The 25883-nt window shown below is 41.0% G+C and overlaps 1 protein-coding gene across 1 annotated transcript in view; it reads right to left on the bottom strand.

Moving 5' to 3' along the window:
- The window catches only part of larp4b (La ribonucleoprotein 4B), a 124353-nt gene that overhangs the window by 49132 nt on the left and 49338 nt on the right, over positions 1–25883 (bottom strand). The window contains exons 3-10 of the mRNA XM_078537352.1: positions 23271–23406; positions 12678–12842; positions 11357–11447; positions 9818–9954; positions 9635–9738; positions 8420–8530; positions 5888–5941; positions 5585–5788 (exon numbers count right to left, since the gene is read on the bottom strand). Of these exons, the coding sequence (XP_078393478.1) occupies positions 5585–5788; positions 5888–5941; positions 8420–8530; positions 9635–9738; positions 9818–9954; positions 11357–11447; positions 12678–12842; positions 23271–23406 (1002 nt within the window). The remainder of the gene's footprint in view (positions 1–5584; positions 5789–5887; positions 5942–8419; positions 8531–9634; positions 9739–9817; positions 9955–11356; positions 11448–12677; positions 12843–23270; positions 23407–25883) is intronic.

The following is a 25883-nucleotide window of genomic DNA, read 5'->3' on the forward strand; positions in this document are numbered from 1 at the left end:
CATCACTAAGTCAGCATTTTTATTGCCCACCCCCAATTGCCCTTGAGAAGGTGAGCCACCTTCTTGAACCACTGCAATCCATGTAGGTACACCCATTGTGCTGTTAGGGAAGGAATTCCAGGATTTTGACCCAGCAACAGGAGGAAACGGCGATATATTTCCAAATCAGGATGGTGAGCGGCTTGGAGGGGAACTTGCAGGTGATGTTCCCATGCATCTGCTGCCCTCTTCTTTCTAGGTGGTAGAGGTTATGGGTTTGAAAGGTGCTGTCTATGGAGCTTTGGTGAGTTGCTGGATTACATTTTGTGGATGGTACACATCACTGATACAGTGGAGGGAGGGGATGTTGAGGGTGGTGCATGGGGTGCCCATCAAGCAGGCTGCTTTGTCCTGGATGGTGTTGAGCTTCAAGTGCTGTTGGAGCTTGGAGAATATTCCAACACACTCATGACTTGCGCCTTGTAGATGGTGGACAGGCTTTGGGGAGTCAGGAGTGAGTTATTCTCCGCAGAATTCCCAGCCTCTGACCTGCTCTTGTAGCTAGTCCAGTTCAGTTTCTGGTCAATGGTAACCCTCAGGATGTTGATAATGGGGAATTCAACGATAGTAATGACACTGAATATCAAGGGGCAATGGTTAGATTCTCTTGCTGGAGATGGTCATTGCCTGGCACTTAAGTGGCAAGTAATATTTGTGCCCGATGTCAGCCCAAGCCTGGATATTGTCCAGGTCTTGCTGCATTTGAACATGGACTGCTTCAGTATCTGAGGAATTGTGAATGGCACCGAACATTGTGTAATCATCAGTGAACACCTCCACTTCTGACCTTATGATGGAAGGAAGGTCATTGATGAAGCAGCTGAAGATGATTGGGCCTCAGACACCATCTGAACTCTTGCAGTGATATCCTGGGACTGTGTTGATTGACCTCCAACAACCACAGCCATCTTTCATTTGTGCTAGGTATGACTCCAACCAGGAGTGTTTTCTCCCAGATTTCTTTTAACTCATTTTGCTAGGGCTCCTTAATGCCATACTCAGTCAAATGCTGCCATGGTGTCAAGGACAGTCACTCTCACCTCACCAGTTCAGCTCTTCTGTCCATGTTTGGACCAAGGCAGTAATAGGTCAGGAGCGGAGTGTCCCTGGCGGAACCCAAACTGAGTAATAATCTGCTCACCGATGCTAAGTGCTGCTTAATAGTGCTGTTGACGGCCCCTTCCACCACTCTGATGATCAAGAGTAGACTATTAGGGCAGTAACTGACCAGGTTGGATTTATCCTGCTCTGTGGACAGATCATACCTAAGCATTTTTGCACATTGCCAGGTAGATGCCAGTGTTACGGCAGTACTGGGACAGCTTGGCTAGGGGCACAGTTAGTTCTGGAGCACAAGCCAGGGCCTCTAGTCTTTGCAGTCTCCAGTGCCTTCAGACATTTCTTGTTATCATGTGGAGTGAATCGAATTGGCTGAAGACTGGCATCTGAGAAGCATCTGCAGGAGGCAGAGATGGATCATCCACTTCTGGCTCAAGACTGTAGCAAACACTTCAGCCTTATCTTTTACACTCATGTGCTGGGCTCCGCCATCATTGAGGATGGGGATATTTGTGGAACCTCCTCCTCCAGTGAGTGGTTTAATTGTCCACCACCATTCATGACTGATGTGGCAGGTCTGTAGAGCTTAGATCTGATCTGTTAGTTCTGGGATCGCTTAGCTCTATCACTCACGCTGTTAGGCATGCAAGTAGTCCTGTGTTATAGCTTCACCAGGTTGACACCTCATTTTTAGATATCCTTGGTGCTGCTCCCGAAATGCCCTCCTGCACTCTTCATTGAACCAGGTTTACTCTCCCGGTTTGAAGGTAATAGTAGTGGGGCGTATGCCAGGCCATGAGGTTACAAATTATGGTTGTATGCAATTCTGCTGATGGCTCAGGGCACCTAATGAATGCCCAGTTGAGTTGCTAGATCTGTTCTAAATCTATCCCATTGAGCACAGTGCTAGTGCCACACAACATGGAGGGCATCTTCAATGTGAAGTTAAGTACTGTAAGCTAGTTAAGTACTGACATGGGGCATTCAAAAAGATTTGTAAAAGCCATGGAATGAGATGGATTTTGTCAGATAGAAGACAAAACAGGTGTAAACAACGGGTAGAGGCCCATTAACAAACTATCGTTTTGGGTATTCAACCCTCATAGCAAAACATGCTCTAGGACATGGATTTATCTTTGTTACATTTTGTTCCAAGTTAGGAGGAGCCAAACACATGTTTACATTGCAAAAACATTGAGACATTATCCATGTCTTGAAAATGAGATGCACATTTCTTGGAAAAGCAAGTTACTGCAGCTAGACAACTGCAGGATTTGAAGGCAGAGAACAAGTTCACAAGCCTCAAGCCCAGAAATTAGAACTCAATAGAAAGTGATGTCCATGATATAAAGTCTTCGTAAAAACCATGTATGTCATAATCACTTAACACCTTAAAAGTTCCACATAAAATTGAAGGAGGTAAGGTAAAAAAAATTTAAAACGTAATAAATCTTCTAAAAAATACAATGCTTCTCTTGGGCTTAGGGGAAATGCCGTTGTGGTTCATTATAGTAGGTTTTAGCACTAGGTGTCTATTTTAGAATTTCAATTATATTGTGGATCAAATAAAATGAACGATATTTTCTTGGATACAACTGTCAGTAAAACTAGGTTTTAAGCCAGTATTAAACAGATGCTGGAAATGTTCTAGAATGTGCATTTCATGTGAATTAAGAATGACCTAGTAGACCACTGAACAACTTGGTTTAATAGATGCCCTTTGGAAACTGGTCAGTGTACCTATAGGCAGCAATTGGAAACCCTGATCCAACAGTTGTCTTCAATAATTGGGTAATTGGATGTGATATTCTGCTTCAATTTGAATAGATCCCTTGTGGATGCAGCAGGATCCTCCAATTAGTTCTGGTGACGTTGAAGAAACATAGTTTGAAGGACTAATATAAGGGGTTACCAGTATATATTTCCGCACTGTCAGCTTGTATCTTTCGATTTATCCCTGTTATTAAGGAGAAAATGGAGGATATACTATTGAAAATTTGCAAAGAAAAGTAAATGCCATAGCTTCAAGGCTGACATGAATTGCCATTCGGAAGGGTTAGCCGATCCATCTTCAAAAGGTGCCCAACTCCTGGAAGTGAATTTAACTAAATTTGGATCTTCCACTCAAGAGGCATGAATAGCAAGACAAGTTAATAGCAGGCCACTATTATGACTGCCTTTCCTGGAGTGAAGCAATAGTGACTCATACTAGTGCGCTAGTTGGACTGCAACTTAGTAAATGGAGTGGGAATCAAATTCACTCAGTGGTCATTGAAACTCAAGACCATGTGCACTGATGCAAAGGCAAGAGAGAGTGGAAAATGATTATTATGGGAAGGCAAGATACAAGAGAAGCGAAATTATGCATGTCTAAGAATTGTCACAATGAGGCAGCAAGTATTAGGGCAGGACTTTTAGTTTAATTCAGACAGCTTTTTGAGAATTAAGAATAAGAATATTTTGAAATCAATGAAGTACAGAATGCACACTGGGGTTGACAGATCAAAGGCAAAGCAGGGAGATAAATAACTCACTTGAGCCCACTCCCTACAATAAAGCAAAACTACACTATGCATTCTATGCACCTCAAGTCTCTCAAGATGCAACCAGAAATATAAATTTCCCTCATCCTTTAAACCAAGAGCCTCTAATTAATAGCTAAGTTTGCTGTCTTTGTGTTATGCAAAGAAAGGAGAGCTGCACTGCTTTACAATATCCAAGAAAACTGTTTCTATCTGATGTAGTTTTCATTAATTGTGCAACATCCATCTTAGCTTACTCTTCAATATTAATCTATCAGCAAGCAAACTGCAGTTCTACCTTCAAATAAGCAGATAATGTAGTATTGATTTTTTTGTATCTGGGTATTCATCAGTGCTTTCATCTTACAACTTGGCAGCTGCCACAGGGCCACTCGGCTGCCAATAAGCTAAAATTTCCATGTTTCTGTTACAGTTAATTGACTCACTAGCAATGCACTGAATAGGACTTTGATATCAAAAACTAGATAAAGTTCTGAAGGATACAGGTAAGAAGCACAGCCATATTTCTTGGGAAAGTGGGAGAGTGACTCATCAAGTTGTCTTTCAAACCACACAACAGAAACTGCATTCTGACTGGACTTCTATACATTCAATGCCCAGCGTTAATTACATCTGCCAATTTCTGCAGAGGCGGACAAACAACTCAGCAAGTCAATCAATAACTGCCCCTCATTCAAGCAGTCCTGAAGATAAAAATTGCAGGTGGACTATTTGAACTATGTTTACCAAATAACAAAGTGAAATAAGCTTGGAGACAATTCTAGTTTTAAATCTGTATTCAGTGCAGAGACATGTTTTTCAGGTCTTCCAAGCAGCAAGCTGCTTGGTTAGCAATGCTGCCAATGCACAGTTCTATAGTAATTTGGAAGCTAGGACTTTTTCCACTTAGACAGCAAACAACACGACTTGGATTTATTTAGCGTCTTTCACAATCTCTGAACGTCTCAAAACTCAGCACTTTTGAAATACAGTCATCGTTGTAATGTAGGAAACTGGCCAAAAATCACTTAAGACCTTGCCCCCAGAAACCATATTCGAATGCCTTCGCACCTGGTGCGATACAAAACTTTACCAAAGTGAAGAAATTAAAGCTGGCAGAAACTCTCAAAAGATTTAAATTGGTAAGTATGCCTACACTTCAGTTCATTTTCGACTGTCAAGATAAATGTGTAACATGTGCACTGTAAACTAAGGGAAACTGAAAAGTCCTGAGCTTAATCCCCAATATATTTGTGTATTAACATGCTGCTGTTTGGTGGGGAGGTTCCCAAGCTCAAGTCAGGCGACTAATGGAGAGACTATGTGCCTCTGACCTTCCCCCGAATGAGTCACCAATGTACTTGCCAGTGTCTGGTTCAGAGCTGAATCGCAGACATTTGGATGGAGGCCACATGTGCATTGTGAAGAAGTGCTGCATGGAATGGAAGCGTTAAACAATTGAGGGCTTTTTTTTAAAATTAAAATTGTTCACAGCACACGGAGACCAAGCAGCAAATTGTCTACCTGTCCCTCCAGCTAGTGAATAATAGGCCATCATGTGAAACCAAAGGACGAAACACCTTTCTCCCAAAATATGTCAAGTCAGAAAAATGATACCATATCCTCTATGGATGACGGATCGGTTCTGTAATAAAACTCAGATGCTCTACCTTCCTATAGAAAGTTTCAAAACCAAGTGTTTAAGTAGCTCTAATGTTCTTCAATAGTCAGCATTAAGCAATCACAAGTTTATAAAAGCAGAAATTAGAGGCCTCATTTTGCAAGAACAATTCCATTACGAGTTTTTATAACTTTTGTCAAATAAAAAGGCACAATAAATTCAAGAGGATTCTAAAAAGGTCAATAGTTAACACACAATTTGCATACTATGAGCACAGCAAGATCAATTTTAAAAGTGATGAAATGATCAACAGTTTGAAAAATTTCAAGAACATCACACTTACCAATGTAGGATCCAGGTAGCTATGGGTTGCAGACCAGGACTGAGGAGTAAGGAGGCTATAAAGTGGAAACTGTTGGGGGCTGTATATTGGAGGCACATAAAATGATGTGTACCTCTGCTGAGTGTATAGGTTCATATCAAGAGGTCTGTAACCATTCTTTGGTAGAAAAGTGTTGATAGCCATTGGCTTTGCTTTAATCCTTGCCTGCAACAAAAAAATAGTCCATTCAACTTGAAACTTGACAGTACACTGTTGAAAGAATCAAGTAACTAAATCAGTGTTCAAGCATTATTCAATTTTTACCTTTATAGGCTTCCCCTGGAAGGTTTTTACTTCTTCTCGAAGGTATCTGTAAGCCTGGCCAAAATAGGTGGCATGTCAGAGCATAATCAAAAATTGGCCACTCATTTTCTAACACTAAAAATCTGGTGCAGTGATTAAGGATAAACTACAGAAATGTATACAAATCTTCAGTTAAAATGCCAACTGTAGGTGTTACTGTAGGATTGCTACTCCACTTAAATTAGAAAGTTTCACATTAGAAAGGATCCAACCATCACCCCTTGATATTAAATGGCATTACCATCACTGAATCCCCCACTATCAACATCCTGGGGGTTAACATTGACCAGAAACTGAACGGCACTTGCCATATAAATACTGTGACTACAAGAGCAGGTCAGAGGCTAGGAATCGTGCAACGAGTAATTCGCCTCCTGGCTCCCCAAAGCCTGTCCACCATCTGTCCACAAGGCACAAGTCAGGAGTGTGATGGAATACTCCCCGCTTGCCTGGATAAGTGCAGTTCCTAAAACACTGAAGAAGCTGGACACCGTCCAGGACAAAGCAGTCCACTTGATTGGCACCACATCCACAAACATTCACTCCCTCCACCACCGATGCACAGTAGCAGCAGTGTGTACCATCTACAAGATGTGCTGCAGGAATTTACCAAGGCTCCTTAGACAGCATCTTCCAAACCCACGATCACTACCACCTAGAAGGACAAGGGCAGCAGATAGTTGGGAACACCACCACCTGCAAGTTCACCTCCAAGTCACTCACCATCTGACTCAGAAATATATCGCATTCTTTCACTGTCACTGGGTCAAAATCCTGGAAAACTCTTCCTAACAGCACTACGGGTGTACCTGCACCACAAGGACAGCAGCAGTTCAGGAAGGCAGCTGACCACCACCTTCTCAAAGGCAACTAGGGATGGGCAATAAATGCTGGTCCAGCCAGCGAAGCCCACATCCCGTGAATGAATAATAAAGAAAAAGTAGGTTGCTGATTAGATATATAAATTTAGCAGTGTAGCCACAAACAACTCAAGATATTGATCTCACAATGGAAACAACTTTTCCATGCATAGTAAAACACTGCTGGGAGCACAGTTATCCAGTGTTTTTTTTTAATCCTCCATGGGGTACAAGCATCACTGGCAAGGCCAGCAGTTATTGCCCATCCCTAATTGTCCTTGCTAAGGTGGTGGTGAGCTTTTGCCTTGAACTGCTGCAATACATGTGGCATGGGTACAGCCACAAGTGCTGTCAGGGAAGGGGTTCCAAGTTTATCACTGTTCCTTCACTCTTATTGGGTCATTGCCCCAAGACAGGATGGTGTGCAACTTGGAGGGGAGCTTCCCCTGTGTCTGTTGCCCTTGTCCTTCTATTTGGGTAGAGGTCATGGGTTTGCAAAGTACTGTTGAAGGAACCTTTGGCTAGTCACTGCAGTGCATTTTGTAAATGATACACAATATATCCAGTGTACCAGATGAATACCATCAGTAAATAAGGGCTGCACACAGAACATATGCCCTACCAATATATTCAATACAGTTTTGAGTGTACAATCCAAAACTATTACCTTCAGAAGCTTCGCCACCAGCTATACTTGAAGTTCTTGTTACTTCAGGAAAACTTAAGCAGAAGTTTTAACTGAAGGGCAGACTGGCTCAGTGAAGTTAACAAGATGCATTCACAATCACAAACAAGCTCAGCATACTCTGCTAACAGGCATTCAGCCAGGGTCATCTGATTATTTCTCAGGTGTCAACTCAGTTTCCATATTGTTATATTTAAAAGATATAAATATTTGAAATTGAAATTAAGCTTAGTTCATTATTGGAAAACTTCTTATAAATGGTGCAAATGGAAACATTATTGTAAACAAAAATAAAGATCAACAATTATATTTACAAGTTGTTTATTCATGAAGTTAAAATGGTTCAAAGGATTGTTTATATTTTAAACTTACAAAAGGCTTTGTAATTACCGCTACAGATTTTAGGGTGAAGTGGGGACATTTAATTCTTTTGCAATTTCCTTTTGTGTAATACTACGTTTTAATTCCAGGAGATTAAAGACATTTCATATCAAGCACCCAATGTCAACATTGAGCACCCTTTAGTAAGGCACAGTACATATTGATGCAGAATGAAGTGCTCATCTGTCTCAGTTCAAAGAGCACCCTCTACTGCATTTGCCTAGTATCACCCCTTTCCAACTTTTTACAGCCACCTTTGTCTACCTTTTCTGAATTATCAATTGTTATGCTGTAGACTTGCTTTCAACTAGATCGAAATAGCCCAAATGTATTCTACATACAGTCATCACAAAAAACACACGTGACTTTTGTGCCTTCAATCTCGGCTCATTTTCAACCTGGATCCCAGAAGTCAAAATGCAATTGGTCAAGACACAACCAAAGTTTAAAAGAATCTTATAAGTCAATGACCAGAACTTAGTGCTGTCCTGGAAGCATGTGCAGATGTACAAGTAATTAAACCAATAAAAAGCCTGACAAAATCTTGATAAGAATAACTGGCTTTACCTGTTGTGCATCAGCCTCTGATTCAAAGGTGATAAACCAGTTGTCATTGTAGGCAAATTCACAACTCATGAACTTTGGGAAATTTTCTCCTTTGAAGAGTGCTTCTACCTCCTGGAAAAAGAATCAGCTGGTTGATTATGGTGCATACATATTTCATGTAGGGAGGTTCTACCTATAAACATTCATTTCTCCCAAAAAAAGGACACAGTCCCTGTACAAATACTCAAGAATATGCACCTCATTTTAATCCCAACCACTTGGGGGAGAAGCACATATGTAGCCTACGCTTAGCACTGCCCTTGCACCGATTTCTTAATTTAGTGTGCCAGTAGTGGAGCAATAACTGGCTCAAGTCAATTTACATAATTACATGGGTACAGAATTCCACAAAATAGGAGAGCCGACAAGTCTGCACAGCAGTAATTACAGCAACCAACAAAACCACTGTTACGTTCTTTGTACGGTTATCCTTTTATGTCAACTAGTTTCAAAAAGTTTAGGATCAAAAATCCAAATTCTTGGAGATCAAGTCTTCAATTATGGTCGAAGGGACTGTTCTGCGGTTTAAGATGATCATGATTTATTGAATACTGCTGCCTAGCAAAAGGGAGAAAAGACTTTTCAAATGTAGGAAAAACCATTTTAACCTAATAAGTAGCAAGCGCTAAATCTTGAGTTTTGCTCCAATTAGACCTTCAACACATTATCTACAGGGGTTGGATACTGTGGAACTATAACATCTGGAACAAGCTAAATGCTATTTATGCCAAGTAGAACTGCCTTTATCCAGTTGAACTAAAATATTCACCAGCCTGCTATTATTCCCAGTAGAGTGTATTTGTCCAGGTGTGATTCATATCTTCAAAAATTGTGTAATTATTGCAGTACTAATGTACAAGTTTAACAAAGATCCTGGATTCCTCTCATGGATCTGCTTGCAAGAGGTCATCATTACAGGACTTGTGAGACCAAGCAGCTGGATCTTGATTTAATAGATCAGCTTAGTCTTCTGTCTGCTGACTATGCTGTTAATGTTCCTGAAGATCTTGCTTACGTAAATTATGCTGGATCTGCTTGTTTGTCATTGCACTGGATCTTAGACTAACTTCTGGGTTCCATTGTTGATAAATAAATTGTGCATATCTTCAAAAGTTAAAATTTTTCACATTCAACTGAAAAGGAGTTACTTTAAATAAGTTTTTGTTTAGTTCTTACCTCAATGGGTGTTGACTCTGGTACTTCCCGCAGAATTACAATGCAGCGGTTTTGATTTGGCCTGACTTTCTCTCCCTTTTCATCCACTTGGACCAAAGGCAATGCTAAATAAATTACAGGATATTTTCAGCAATAATTCTTTTCAAAATACTGCTTTTTATATTAAATGCAACGCAAACTTACATCTCAAAACTTCAATAATCAGGTCCACATCGGTGCTTAGCTTCTTCACATGGTCAAGATTTGCTACAGTCAGTATTGGCACATACTGGTCACTATCCATTTGGGAGACCAGGTACATATCAGTGGCCAGATTTTCTCTGGGGAAAAAAAAAGACAATTTAATGTGAACAACCAGATTTTCAATTAGAACTTAGAAATGGGTATAAATTTATGTCCCTCAAGTCTGTAAATTTTAAACGGTAATGTTCAAGTTTTGTACGCCTAGACGTATTGGTGACCACCTGCCCAGGGGGAGGTCCTCTGTTCATTCCTCCACACCATGTGGTCCTGCACCTTCAGGAGATGCTTGGAAGAGACTCCCATTTTCAACTTCAATGGGCAACGTGACAAGGGAAAAGAACACAAGGTGGCTTCCTATTCCCTTCCTCATGTGTGTTTGAAGGAAACACAAGTCCTCTTTCCCAAAGATCCTCCACCTCCACAAGGCTGTGGGCCAAGTGCTGGTAAATGGGATTAGGTAGCTAGGTCAGGTATTTCTCACGTGTCAGTGCAGACTCGATGGGCACCACTGCCAAAATTCACTGGTTCCACCGCCATCAGCTTTAACTTAGTTATGGGACCTTACCTGGAACGACTAGAACAAGCCCCCCCCCCCCCCCCCCCCCCCATGTCTCAAGTTACATTGCTACCCTATGCCCAAATACCTGCTTAAAATGCTCTAGCGAGCCATTTCAAAATAGAGGGTAAAGCCTTAGCTCCTCTGATTGGATGGTAAAGTTACAACTTGACAGTAATTAACCAAACAGATCAGAGTTATGCAGGATCAATTCCTGGTTATTCATCTGAACCAAGACAGAAATTGGGCACAATTAACGTCTAGAGCCTTGACCTTAGGAGAATAAAGAACATAAGCAAGCATTTCTAATCACAGTCTCTTGACATAACACATGCAGAATTGAGATAGGTGGTGGACTGGGTTTGGCTTTCACATTTCATGAATACATGATTGGTGATGTCTGCATTCAGATGTACTAAGGAGCTGAATCTTCATTCAGTTAATTGGCTGGGGTGCTAATATCTACCAACCAGAACTTTGCTGGAGCTTCTAGCCAGTCATTGCTGCCCCTCCACCTGCAGTCAGCCCTCATTCTCCAACTTGTACTAACTTCAGGATCTTTTTGTTTATGGATTTAAAATCTGTAAGCTTCCAACAGGTTCTGGGGAGGAGAAAATTCTTAAGCATGCAGACCTTTTTCTTAAAAAAAGGGTGACACAATTGGTTCAGGTATATCCACTCACGTATTTGTTCACAATGTTAGATGTCTAAGCATGAAAATATCCATCACTAATGTGATTTCTGGCAATTTAAGATACTTCATTAAAGCTTTATATGCAGAATTTGTACAGCATTTTTCAGATACTGAAAATTTGTTGTTTTAGCAAGCTTATGGGGAAAATCTGCAATAGTAGAGATGACTTGAACATAAGATAAATTTTATATCAAAGCAAAATTCAGAAAAATTACAACTCAGGACTCACCGAGACAAACAGAACTCCAGTGTCTTTTTCAGCAGCTCTCGAAGGTCTTCTTGACCAACTGTCTCCTGTTCCAATAGTGTCTGATCTCCTCCTAAAAAAAAACCCAAAAAAACAGTTTCTTCAGGAAAATGCACTTTCACACATCATCAGACTTTAAATTAGTCTAATGCAGTGCAACTCATTAATCTCTCCCATCCAGGTTCATTGTTCAGCTTTCACTGACAGCAAACAGGTAAATTACAGGAGTATAGCATCCAATGTTACAAAGCAAATTTACAAATTAAAATCCTACCAGGAGGGGCAATCCAATACAGCAACTAGTCTGTGCAAATGTCTGCCAGTTACAAGTTGCAATAGGAGGGAATTTTACTACATATCTAACTTCAAAGGCTAATTAAAACTTAAAATGTCTTGAAGGAAATTAAAGGAAAAAAGTCTGAAGTGAAGTAACATAAAACTATAACATTTAAATATGGTGAAACAATTGAATAAGTAACTAGTACTAACTCACTAGGGAGTAGCGCATGACACCCCAGACTACTGCTTGCACATTGATGTTGAATTCTGTTGTATTTGGGGAAAAATAAAAGAAACAGACAGACTGCTGCGGATTAAACTTCAAATATGTTCCCATGTATGACACAGCATTATTCATCAAGATGAAAGCCTACAAAAAAAAACTTTTCAAACAGCAGTACACATTTGAGATACAAATCTAGAACTGACAAACTCAACCAAAAAGCTTGCCCCAGCAAAATATTTGAAGTTAATTAGAATAGTGCCCCCTAACATTAGAATTAATTATCTCAGGTTAATTGAGTGAAGTGTGCAAGTGTTGAAGGGCAAGAAGTTGCACCAACAATTCAAGACAACGTGCAATGGTTGAAATCAGCAATACATCCTTGCACACGCAATGACATCATAATATTTATGGCACCAAGCTGTCTTTTCAAAAGGTTAATTTAGATTGTAACCTGGCAAGAAGAAACTTAAGCATAACCATGTCGTGTAAATAATCGCCATATGGTATATGTTACCAAGGAAAGCATTGAGGCCAGCGTGCTCCATGCATTCTTTTTGCTGTTCACTTTAGTTTGAAGTGAACATAAACTGAGACATGCTAGCCAAATCAGAAATCCACTGCTCATTAAAATTGGCAAACATCACAATTAAAGACAGATGATAGTTATTCCAACTGGCCCTGTATATTATTCCAACTGGCCCTGTATATTATGAGAAATGCAAACAATGTAGTATGCTGCATGCTTTTGTAAAATGAGCCCAACCCTTGATAATTAAACTGCAATACTCTTTTTTTTACCTGCCTGTCTGGTTCCATGCATTGTCTCATATTCTGAGTAGAAAGAGTCAGAGCACTGGAGTGTTACAGTATCCAGATCTGGTTGTTCAGCGGAAGGAACCGTCAGGGAGGACTCCTGTGATGGACTTTGAAATGACTTGCCAGCATCACCATTGGTCTCAAATCCTGTCAAAAGCAGAAAAATAAAAGATTGGAAAAAACCTTCCTTTATCACCTACGTCAGATTAGAACACTAAATTCCGTCTTTACCACCACACTCACCTCCCCCCGACCCCAAAATGTTTGGCATTTTAATGGGCAGTGGAATTCTATGATTTGGCTAGCATGTCTCAGTTAATATAAAAGCAAAAAACTGCAGATGCTGGACATCCAAAACAAAAACAAAAATACCTGGAAAAACTCAGCAGGTCTGGCAGCATCTGCGGAGAGGAACACAGTTAACGTTTCGAGTCCGAATGACCCTTCAACAGAACTAAGTAAAAATAGAAGAGAGGTGAAATATAAGCTGGTTTAAGGGTGGGTGGGACAGGTAGAGCTGGATAGAGGGCCAGTGATAGGTGGAGATAACCATAAGATGTCACAGACAAAATGGCAAAGAGCTGTTGAAGGTGGTGATATTATCTAAGGAATGTGATAATTAAGGGTAGAAAGCAGGACATGCAAGGTACAGATAGCCCTAGCGGGGGTGGGGTGAGGTGAAGGAATCAAAAAAGGCTAAAAGGTAGAGATAAAACAATGGAAAGGAAATACATTTAAAAATAATGGAAATAGGTGGGAAAAGTAAAATCTATATAAATTATTGGGAAAAAAAGAGGGGGATCGGAAAGGGGGTGGGGACGGAGGAGAGAGTTCATGATCTAAAATTGTTGAACTCAATATTCAGTCCAGAAGGCTGTAAAGTGCCTAGTCGAAAGATGAGGTGCTGTTCCTCCAGTTTGCGTTGAGCTTCACTGGAACAATGCAGTAAGCCAAGGGCGGACACGTGGGCATCAGAGCAGGGTGGAGTGTTGAAATGGCAAGCAACAGGGAGGTCTGGGTCATGCTTGCGGACAGACCAAAGGTGTTCTGCCTAATCTGTTCAACTTTTCTTCATAAGACAACCCGTTCACCCCAGAAATGAATCCAGTGAACCTTCTCTGAACTGCATCCAAATCAATACTGGGCACGACTAAATTTCTCACGCAGCACCATACATTCACATGGCCAGCTGATAACATTTTTAGAAGTAACTACAACAACTAACTTCTGCTTTGTCATGCATTCATGGATGAGTTGGAAACGCCAAAACTATTCTCCTTGGTCTCCACCAGAAACTCTGTTCCTTAGTTTACAAAACCATAAGACGTAGGAGCAGAAGTAGGCCATTCGGCCCATCGAGTCTGTTCCGCCATTCAATGATCGGATTATCCTCAACTCCACTTTCCTGCCTTTCTCCCATAACCCTTGATTCCTTTACTCATTAAAAATCTGTCTCTCTCAACCTTGAATATACTTAATGACCCAGCCTCTACAGTCCTCTGCGGTAAAGAATTACACAGGTTCACTACCCTCAGAAGAAATTCCTCCTCGTCTCTGTCTTAAATGGGCGATCCCTTACTCTGAGATTATGCCCTCTGGTCCTCGACTCTCCAACAAGGGGAAGTAACCTCTCAGCATCTACCCTGTCAAGCCCCCTAAGAATCTTATATGTTTCAATAAGGTCACCTCTCATTCTTCTAAACTCCAGCGAGTACAGGGCCAACCTACTCAACCTCTCCTCATTAGAAAATCCCATCATACCTGGGATCAGCCTAGTGAACCTTCTCTGGGCTGCCTCCAATGCCAGTATATCTTTCCTTGGATATGTGGACCAAACTATTCACAGTACTCTGATCTAATTAGTGCCTTGTATAGTTTCAGCAAGGCTTCCCTATTTTTATACTCCATTCCCTTTGAAATAAAGGCCAACATTCCATTTGCTTTCCCTTTTACCTGTTGAACTTGTATGCTAGCTTTTTGATTCATGCACAAAGACCCTCAAGTCCCTCTATGCTGCAGATTTCTGCAATCTTTCTCCATTTAAATATTCAGCTCTTATATTCTTCCTGCCAAAGTGCATAACTGCACATTTTCCTACACTGTATTCCATCTGCCAAGTTTTTCCCCACTCACTCAACCTGTCTCTATCCCTTTGCAGACTGTGTCACCCCCAACACTTGTCTTCCCACCTATTTTTGTGTCATCCGCAAATTTGGCGATAGTACATTCATTTCCCTCATCCAAGTCATTAATATATAATGTAAATTATTCTGGCCCCAGCACTGATCCCTGTGGCACCACACGATACCATCCTGAAAATGCTCCCCATATCCCAACTCTTGTCTTCTATTAGTTAGCCAATCCTCTATCCATGCTAATAAATTTCCCCAGCATGATTTTCCCTTCCTGAAGCCATGCTGAGTCTGCTCAATTATATTGTGTATTTCTAAATGCTCTGCTATTATGTCCTTTATAATACTCTAACATCTTCCCAATGACGGATGTTAAGCTAACTGGCCTATATAGTTACCTGTTTTTTGTCTCCCTCCTTTTTTGATTAAGGATGTTACATTGGCAGTTTTCCAATCCTCTAGGGCTTTTCAGAAGGTAAGAGTTCTTCGCAGATTACTACCAGTGCATCCACTATCTCTGTAGCTACTTCCTTTAATATTCTAGGGTGCAACCCATTAGGTCCAGGGGACTTATCTGCCTTTAATCCCATTAGTTTTCTTAGTACTTTTTCTCTACTGGTCGTTATTGTATTTATTTCCTCCCCCCACCCCCACTTTTGCCCCTTGATTATTTAGTATTTTTGGAATGCTATTTGTGTCTTCCACCGTGCAGACTGACACAAAGTATTTATTCCACTCCTCTGCCATTTCCTGGTTCCCCATTATTATTTCCCTAGCCTCATTCTCTAAGGGGCCTATGTTCACTTTGGCCTCTCTCTTCCTTTTTATATATTTAAAGAAGCTCATACTGTCCGTTTTTATATTACTTGCTAGTTTACCCTCAGTTTATTTTCTCGCTCCATTTTTTTGGTCATCTTTGTTGGTTTCTAAAGCTTTCCAATCCTCTGGTTTACCACTAATCTTTGCCACATTGTACGTTTTTTCTTTCAATTTGATACTATCCTTAACTTCCTCAGTTAATCATGTTTGGTTTATCCCCTTCCTAAAATCCTTCTTCCACGCTGGGATATATCTTTGTTGAAACATGAACTATTTTCTTAAATGTCTGCCATTTTTCATCAACTGTCTTTTCTGCTAAACTCCTTTCCCAGTCCACTCCAGCCAACTCTGCCCTCATTCCTTTGTAATTACCCTTATTTAAGTTTAGCACAGTTGTTTCTGACCCAAGTTTCTCACTCTCAAACTGAATGCTAAATTCAACCATCTTATGGTCACTGTTTCCCGGGGGTCCTTTTATTCTGAGATCATTTATTAAACCTGCCTATTAAACATATTACCAGATCAAAAATAGTCTGACCCCTGGTTGGATCCACAACATATTGTTCTAGGAAACTGTCCCGAATACACTCTAAGAATAGTTGCTCGTGGCTACCTCTGCCAATTTGAAATTCCCCAATCTACATGATGATTAAAGTCACCGATGCCTTCATTATCTCCCGATTTGTTCTCTGTACCACAGTATAGCTGTTAGGGGGCCCATAGACTACTCCCACCAGTGTCTTCTCCCTCTTATTTCCTCTTGTTATTTCTTACCTCCACCTATATGGATTCTACATCTTCCCATCCATGGTCATTTCTTGCTATCGTACTTATTCCATCTCTTATTAACAAAGCTACCCTACCACCCTTTCCTTCCTGCCTGTCCTTTTTAAAAGTCAAATACCCCTGAATATTTAGTTCCCAGCTTTGATCTCCTTGTAACCATGTCTCCATAATGGCTATAAGATCATACCCATTAACCTCTATTTGTGCCGTTAATTCATTTATTTTGTTCCAAAAACTACGTGCATTTAAGTAAAGAGCCAGTAATTTTGCCTTTTTACCATTCCCCCCCCCCACCCAATACCCAATCATTACCCAAATAGCTGCCCTGCAATGCTGCCATACCCTTTTGCTTTGTTAGCCTACGTATCCCCTCTCCAGAACCACTAGCCCCAGCACCCCCACCCCCTCCATTTAGTTTAAAGCCCTCTCTACAACCCTAGTTATTCAATTCGCCAGGACACTGGCGCCAGCACATTTCAAGTGAAACTCGTCCGACCAGAACAGCACCCTTCTACCCCAGTATTCATATGCCAGTGCCCCACGAACTGAAACCCATTCCTCCCACATCAATCTTTGAGCTGACTCAATGGCAAAGGAAGAGGGATAGAGGGGGAGCCAGGCTGGTTGCAGCTATGGCATCCATTTTGACTGAGCTGCTGACCCCAACTGTGCCATCACCAACTATGTATTCAACCTCTATGTTCTTGCCTCAAAACTCGTTCTGCCAAAATCTTCACCTAAACCTTTGTTGCTTCGAGACTCAACTTTCCAATGCTTTCCTGGCTCAATGACAAATTTAGTGGGCACAGCAGACTAATTCCTGTAGTAGGATAGATTGAATGTGCAGAGATTCGTGTTGTAAAATCCAGACTTACCTTGCAGTTTGGAGCAGGCTGCACGTGTACAAATCAGCATCAAGTTCTTTGAGCCAACAGGCCCAGCACACCACGTAAAGCAAAAAGGGAAAACAGCTTTAAAACTTGAATCATGTCTTCAATGGCGCCTCACTCCCAGTCACAGAGTCCCAGGCTGGGAACAGGGAGAGGACCCAGTTAAATTTAAAAGCAGGAAAAGTGCTGTGGTCAGCATACTAAATGAAGAGGGCTCAGGAGAAGCCCTGGCAAATTAACAGGGCAGAAGTCTGGTGACTCCACCTCCATGCTGTGGGATGCCAAGGTGAAGGTACCCCTTTGGAGTAGTAGTGTTCTCCTTGGAATGGCCAAAGAGTTGAAGTTGTGCTTGTGAGTTGGTACTTGAATGCAGATCCAGGAATCCAGGGGAATGGAATCTCAGGAGATGAGATTGAAACCCTGCGAGGTGAGCCATCGTTGAGTCCGCCTGAGTTGGAGCGACTTGGAGGCAGAATTCCAAAGTGAGATCTAAGGTGAAGACTGTAACCCCTCATATGAGTGTGTTTCAACGAGATTGGTTGATTCTGTTTACTGACGTCTGGGTGGGTTGCTGCGAGATCAGTGAACTCTTTTGGTCAGATCTGCCACTTACGCAGTGTAGTGTGTTTGACCATAGTTTGTCTGTTAATTCATATGTACTTCAAATTAATCCTTAATGTTCGAGTACAAGATAGATATTGTATATTGTTTCATCTTTCTGACTTTGCATAGTGAAAGTTTTCATTTTTGTTTGCTCAAAACCCATGGAATTTTGTGGCTTTATTCTATTAGCGACTGTCTTGATTCTCAAACTTTGTCGACTTTAGGTGCAGGTGTAGACCATAAGATCCTCCAGGAATATTCTAATATTTAATATAGTCATGGCTGATAATCTATATCAGCTATATGTTCCTGCCCTCTGCCCACATTGCTGAGTCTCAGGCTTGAATATACTTAATGACTGAGCACCAAAACCCTCCTGGGGAAGAGAATTCCAAAGATTTTTCGCAACCTTGAGTGAAAAACGCTCTCATCTTGGTTCTAAATAGCTGGCCCCTTTGCGTGAGACAATGGCCCCCATTTCTAATTTGTTCAGTCAGGAAACACCACCTCTCAGCATCTAACCTGTCAAGCTCTCTCAGAATTTTGTGTTTTAATGAGACCCACCCCTCGTTCTTCTGAACTCGAGATCATAGGTTCATTCTACTCAATCGCTCCTTGTAGGACAGTTTTCTCATCCCAAGAATCAATGTTGTGAATCTTCGTTGCAGCCCCTTCAAAGCAAGTATATTCTTAGAACAGAAAGGGTTAAAGGGAGATTTAAGAGCGGTGCTCAGCATTGAGACCATAGTAATACCATAAGACATAGGAGCAGTAGGCCATTCAGCCCATCGAGTCTACTCCAACATTCATCGAGATCATGGCTGATCTGATAATCCTCAACTCCACTTTTCTGCTTTTTTCCATAACCCTTGATTCCCTTACTGATTAAAAATCTGTCTCTCTCAGCCTTGAATATAAGTAACAATCCAGCCTCTACAGCCCTCTGCGGAAACAAATTCCACAGATTCACAACCCTCAAAAGAAATTCCTCCTCATCTATCTTAAATGGGCAACCCCTTACTCTGCGATTATGCCCTCTGGGTCCTAGACTCTCCCACAAGGGAGAAATTACCTCTCAGCATCTACCCTGTCAAGCCCCTTAAGAATCTTACATGTCTCAATAAGGTCGCTTCGCATTCTTCTAAACTCCAATGAATACAGGACCAACCTAAATCAACCTCTCCTCATAAGAAAATCCCTCCATAACTGGGATTAACCTTGCGAACCTTCTCTGGGCTGCCTCCAACGGCAGCATATCTTTCCTTAGATACGTGGACCAAAACTGTTCACAGTATTCTAGGTGTGGTCTAGCTTGTGCCTTGTATAGTTTTAGCAAGACTTCCCTATTTTCATACTCCATTCCGTTTGAAATAAAGGCCAACATTCCATTTGCCTTCCCTATTATCTGTTGAACTTGTATGCTAGCTTTTTGGAATTCGTGCACGAGGATTCCCAAATCCCTCTGTGCTGCAGCTTTCTGCAGTCTTTCGCCATTTAAATAATATTCAGCTCTTATATTCTTCCTGCTAAAGTGCATAACATCACATTTTCCCACATTATATTCCATCTGCTAAGTTTTTGCCCACTCACTTAACCTGTCTATATCCCTCTGTAGGCTCTTTGTGTCATCCTCACCACTTGACTTCCCACCTATTTTTGTGTCATCTGCAGGCTTGGCAATAGTACACTCACTTCCCCCATCCAAGTCATTAATACATGTTGTAAATCATTGTGTCTCCAGCACTAATCCCTGTGGCACACCACTGGTTACAGGTTGCCATCCTGAAAATGCCCCCCTTATCCCAACTCTTTTTCTTCTATTAGTTAGCCAATCCTCTATCCATGTTAGTATGCTAACCCCAACGCCATGGGGGGCTCTTATCTTATTAAGTAGCTGTGTGGTACCTTATCAAACGCCTTTTGGAAATCCAAATATATCACATCTATTGGTCCCCTTTTATCTATCCTCCTTGTTACTTCCGCAAAGAATTCTAATAAATATGTCAGGCATGATTTTCCCTTCATGAAGCTATGCTGACTCTGCTTGATTATATTATGCATTTCTAAATGCTTTGCTATTACATCCTTTATAACAGACTAACATTTTCCCAATAACGATGTTAAGCTAACTGGCCGATAGCTACAAGTTTTTTGTCTCCCTCCTTTTTTGAATATATTACATTGGCAGCTTTCCAATCCTCTGGAACTTATCCAGAATCGAAGGATTCTTGGAAGACTGCTACCGGTGCATCCACTATCTCTGTAGCTTTAATATCCTAGGATGCAATCCATCAGGTCCAGGAGTGTTAGAAGTGTAGATAGGGACAAAGATTCCTCCCTCGGCAAGAGGGTTGGTAACCAGAGGAAACAGATTTAACCTAATTGGCAAAAAAGCCAGAGGGGAGATGAGAATTTTGATTAGGCAGTGAGTTATTTATTATCTATGAAGTATAATGTGGGCAAATATGAACTTGTTCACTTTGACAGCAAGTAAGAAAATCAGTATACTATTTAAATGGAGAAAGTTTGCAGAACTCGGTGGTACAAAGGGATCTAGGTGTCCTAGTACATGAATCATATCAATTTAGTATGCAGGTACAGCAGGCGATCAGGAAGGCAAATGGAATGTTGTTTCTTGCAAGGGGAATGGAATATAATGGAAGTTTTACTGCAGCTGTACAGGCCATTGGTGAGACCACATCTGGAGGACTGTGTGCAGTTTTAGTCTTATATTTAAAAAATGGTGGAGATGGAGAGATCAAGTAGGTGACCAAAAGCTTTGCCAAAGAGATAGGTCTTAGGATGACAGAGGGGGGTTTAGGATGGGCAAATCCAGAAAAAGAAACAAAATTTGGAAATTCAGGTCAGATAGCATCTGTGAAGAGAGAACTGTTAACCTCTCAGATCAATGACCTTTCATTAGAACAAGATTCTGATGAAAGGTCATTGACCTGAAATGTTAACTGTTCCTCAGTTCACAGATGACCTGCTCAGTATTCCAGCTTTGTGTTTTTATTTCAAATTTTCAGCAACGACAGTATTTTCATTTTGTTTTAGGGAATTCCAGAGCTTGGGGCATAGTTGTCAGTGGTAAAAAAAAAAAAGTTGGCACGCTCAAGAAGCCAGAATTGAAGCCGAGAGATCTTGCTGTGATGTGGAGCTAGGAGGAAGTTAGAGATGGGAGGGATGAGGCCATAGAGGGATTAGAAATTCAGGACACAAATTTTAAAATCAAGACATTACAGGGCCAAGAGCCAATGTAGGTCAGCAAGCACAAGTGAAAGAAACCTGATGCAAATTAAGATACAAGCAGAGTTTTGGAACAGCCTTTAAATACAGAAGGCACAAGGTACGTGGTCATCCATGGAGAAGTGTGAAGTTGAGTCTAGGAGCAATGAAGGTTTAGATGAGGGTTTCAGCAGAACAAGTCTTGAGGCAAAGGTGAGTATTGAGGTTGAATAGATAGTTGGTGATGGCACAGTTGGGGTCAGCAGCTCAGAGTCAAAAAGGATTCCATGGATGTGAACAGTCTGGCACCCCCTCTATCCCTCTTCCTGGCCACTGAGTCAGTAAGATGGTTGTATTGGAGAAATTAATGGGACTGAAAGTTGATAAGTCCCCAGGACCTGATATTCTGCATCTCAGAATGTTGAGAAGTTGCTATAGAGATAGCGAATGCATTGGTGATCATTTTCCAAAATTCGATAGATCCTGGAATGGTTCCTGAAGCGTGAAAGGTAGCAAATGTCACCCCACTATTTAAAGGGGGGGGGGAGAAGAGAGAAGTTGGGAACTACAGACCTGTTAGCCTTACATCAGTAGTACGGAAAATGCTAGAATCTATAATGTGATAAATGGATACTTGTATAATCATGATCTGATTGGACATAGCATGGATTAACGAATGGGAAATCATGTTCGACAAACTTGGAGTTTTTTGAAGATGTTACGAACAAAATTGATAAAAAGGAGTCGATGGACATGGTATACTTGGATTTTCAGAAGGCTTTTGATAAAGTCCCCCGCAGGAGGTTGATTAGCAAAATAAAAGCACACGGGATGGGAGGCAATATACTGGCATGGATTAAGGGTTGGTTAACAGGCAGACAACAGGAGGAATAACAGGTCATTCTCGCATTGGCAGGCTGTGACCGGTGGAGTACCACAAGGATCAGTACTTGGGGCCCCAGCTATTCACAATATATATCAATGATTTAGATGTGGGGGCAAAATGTAATATTTCCAAATTTGTGGATGGTACAAAGCTAGGCGGGAATGTTTGTTGTGAGGAAGATGTAAAGCAGTTACAGGAAGATTTGAACAGACTTAGTGAGTGGGCAAGAACATGGCAGATGGAATATAATGTGGAAAAATATGAGAGGTTATCCACTTTGGCAGAATATTTCCTAAATGGTAAGAGATTAGAAACTGTAATGTATAAAGGGACCTGAGTGTTCTTGTCCATAAGTCACTGAAAGCTAACATGCAGGTGCAGCAGGCAATAAGGAAAGCTAATGGAATGTTAGCCTTTATCGCAAGAGGATTTGCGTACAGGAGTAGTGAAGTCTTGCTTCAATTGTTTAGAACCTTGATTAGATCGCACCTGGAGTAGTGAGAGAAGTTTTGGTCCCCTTACCTCAGAAAGGATATTATTGCCATAAAGGGAGTACAATGAAGGTTCACCAGGCTTGTTCCAGGGGTGGCAGGATCCAGGTTAAGCAGGGAGATTGGGGAAACTAGGCCTGTATTCTCCAGGGTTTTAAAGAATGAGAGATGATCTCATTGAAACCTCTCAAACACTTAAAGGAATTGGCAGGGTAGATACAGGTTTCCCCTGGTTGGGGAATCTAGAACCAGGACACGAAAGGGGACACCACTTAGGACCGAGATGAGGAGAAATTTCTTTACTCGGAGGGTTGTGAATCTTTGGAATTTTCTATCCCAAAGGGCCGTGGAAGCTCAGTCATTGAATATGTTTAAGGTAGAGATTGATAGATTTCTGATTAACAATAACGTGAAGGGGTTTTGGGATAGTGTGGGTAAAAGGCATCGAGTGTTTGATCAACCGTGAATGTACTGAATGGCAGAGTAGGTTTGACGGGCTGAATGGCCTTCTCCTGTTCCTATGTTCCTAAACTAAGGAACAGAGTTTCTGATGGAGACCAAAGGCATTGGCTTCGGCACTTCCAACTCATCCAATATTGGATGATTGACAAACAGCATGACAAAACAGAGGTTAGTTGTAGTTGTTACTTCTAAAATGTTATCAGCTGGTCATGTTAATGTCTAGTGCTGCATGAGAGTTTTATTTATTGTAAAATTAAAATCACCAGAACATTCCATACCTTCTGGGCAAGTATCAGGAGCCCCCAGTTGTTCTTCCCAAGTTTCACAGGCATTGCTTGCAGCAGCATCCAGATTTAGCACATGATTTGCCCAAACTTTGGCATTAGGATTCAGCTCCGAAACCTTGGCTGACTCCTGCCAAAACAAGAAAAGTTCCACTTAAAAACTCAGGCATACCAAATTTTACTAAACGCACAAGTTAAAATTCATTCCAGAAACAGTTAAAGTAAACCTACAGTCTTGGACGAAGTGTTGCAGCTACAAAATTGTGCACAAAAGCATGAACTTTTGAATTACTCACTACAGTACTCATTTGACATTTTTTTAAACTAACTACTTACTGACAACTTCCTTAAAGCAGTTAGACACGACACAGGAAAGCAGATAACACACCAAGTATTAATGGGAGACATGTCCAAAATCTTGGTTTAAGAGATGGCTTTTCGGAATTCAGGGAGGCCATTGCAGAAAGCCTTGTAGATGGAACTCTGCAGGGTAGATCTGAAGCACCCAAGGGTCTATCAAGAACCAGAGACTTACAGCAGATAGGAACAAAATTATCCCAACCATTCCATGCTCCCTCTTTGGTAGGGTGATGCAAATCTAATTCGACTGCACTATTCCTTGCCAGTAATTTCCTCTGCAAATTTTATCTATTCTTCCTTTAAAAGAAGCATTGGTCTCTGCTCCAATCAATCATATGACAAAGCACTCCATGCTCTAAACTTGTGTAACATACTTTTCTTATTTCTCTCCACATTGATGCTCATCACAGACTCCCAAATGAGAGGAAACAGCCTTTCCACCTAACTCCTTTCATCTGCTCTTAACTTTCTCTACTTCAATGGAAATAGTTCCAATATCTCTGAATAAGGGTCAAGAAGGACTCAAACATTAACTCTGTCTCTCTCCACAGGTGCTGCCAGACCTGAGTTTTTCCAGCATTTTGTGTTTTTCAGGTTTCCAGCATCTGCAGTATTTTGCTTTAATCCAATCTCTTAAGTCTCGTCTCAACTTCATTTCTTCGCCCTGATATTACCCTACATAATTACATTAAGCTATCCAAACCTAAAATTTGCTTTATACAATGAAGCATTGAAAATAACACTAATACATCCAATAAGGAAATCAGGAGAAACTTTATTCAGTATTGAGGAGTGGAATGCACTACCTCAAGAGTGTGGAAGGTAATTAACATAGATGCTGTTAAGATAAAGTTAGGGAAACAGGAGAGAGAAAGGAATAGAACAATATGTCTACAAGGTTAAATAATCTAAGGAAGGAGGAGGCTCATGTAGAATAAACACCTGCATGGAGTGGTTGAACTGGTTGGGTTGAATGGCCTGTTTCTGTGCAGTAAATTTAATGTATTATTATTCCCAAGGCAATTAAACTTTACTTATCTCTCATACAGCCAGCTTTAACTATAAGTGCACCACTTCCAAGCCTACTCCATTGCAAGAAACACATATTGGGAGATGTGGTCAGGGAAGTAAAGGAGGGAAGGTGGAACAGAGCTTCAAATCTCAGATGCAAAGTCATCTACTACACCCTGCACAGAGTAAAGGAGGGGTGTGGAGAGGGGGTGAAACAGTAATTCTCGATGTAGTCAACCCAGCTCTGGTGCAAGAATAACCAAACTAGTTGCATACGGGATGTACAAACTTAGGGTGTAAGGCTAATAGTAGTAGGTACAAGAAACAATGAACACAGGTGAGGGAAAAGGTGGCTCTGACAGCTGGAGGGCTAGGAGAGGAAAGAGTTGGTAGTTCGAGTTAAAAATCAGTGGAGTTGTGGCAAGAAAAAGTCTGATGCCTCCCCCAGTAGAGGGCAGCAAACCACAGTCTCACACAAACCTGTATGAATGGTAGTCTATTTTTTTTTCTTTAAATTCTTTAAGACTGGGCACTCATTTTCTTTCCAATATTGGATTCCTTACACTCAATCTTGCTTATTTCTGTGGTGCACTTTTACAGGTTGCATTCAAGCTCAGCAAAGCCTCTCTTGCAAAGAGACAGCACAGTCATTGCTAAACTTTTCAGCCAACACAAGTGGTATGCTTTATTGTAAGCAGAAAATAGACATGTAAATAGATAAGCTCTCAGGTCACAATATACAAACCAAAGCAATTCTGCATTTGATGTGCTGACAAATTTAAGTTGCAATGTCACACAGCATTTTTTTTTTGCTATTCACTATAAAATTTCAAACAAACTTAAGGATAGTAAACTTTCTATCGACAATAAAAAGTGCTACTAGTAGTACACAGCCAGAGATATGTGAAGTTCTAGATATGCTCTTGAGCAGTCTCTGATTGTCAAATTTTGCATGTCATGCAAATTGTATCTTTCACTAAGCACAGAAAGCTTAAGAATCAATGACAGCAGACCAAAACAAAATGATTGGGATCCTCACCAAGAACTGATGCACAATAGTTTTCAATCTCACATCGAGACCCAAATCTCCATACTCTATTCCACTGCAACCATGCACTTGATGGTAATGCAATGGTACATTTGTGACGGCTTTAGCAAAACCTCTTTGGTATTCATGAGCATTGTGCTGTTCCAATGAGTTAAGAAGGCAACTCAGCACCTTACACAGTTAATTTA

The sequence above is a fragment of the Cetorhinus maximus genome, chromosome 3, assembly GCF_964194155.1.
Source record: "Cetorhinus maximus chromosome 3, sCetMax3.hap1.1, whole genome shotgun sequence".
In the NCBI taxonomy this organism is placed as follows: Eukaryota; Metazoa; Chordata; class Chondrichthyes; order Lamniformes; family Cetorhinidae; genus Cetorhinus; species Cetorhinus maximus.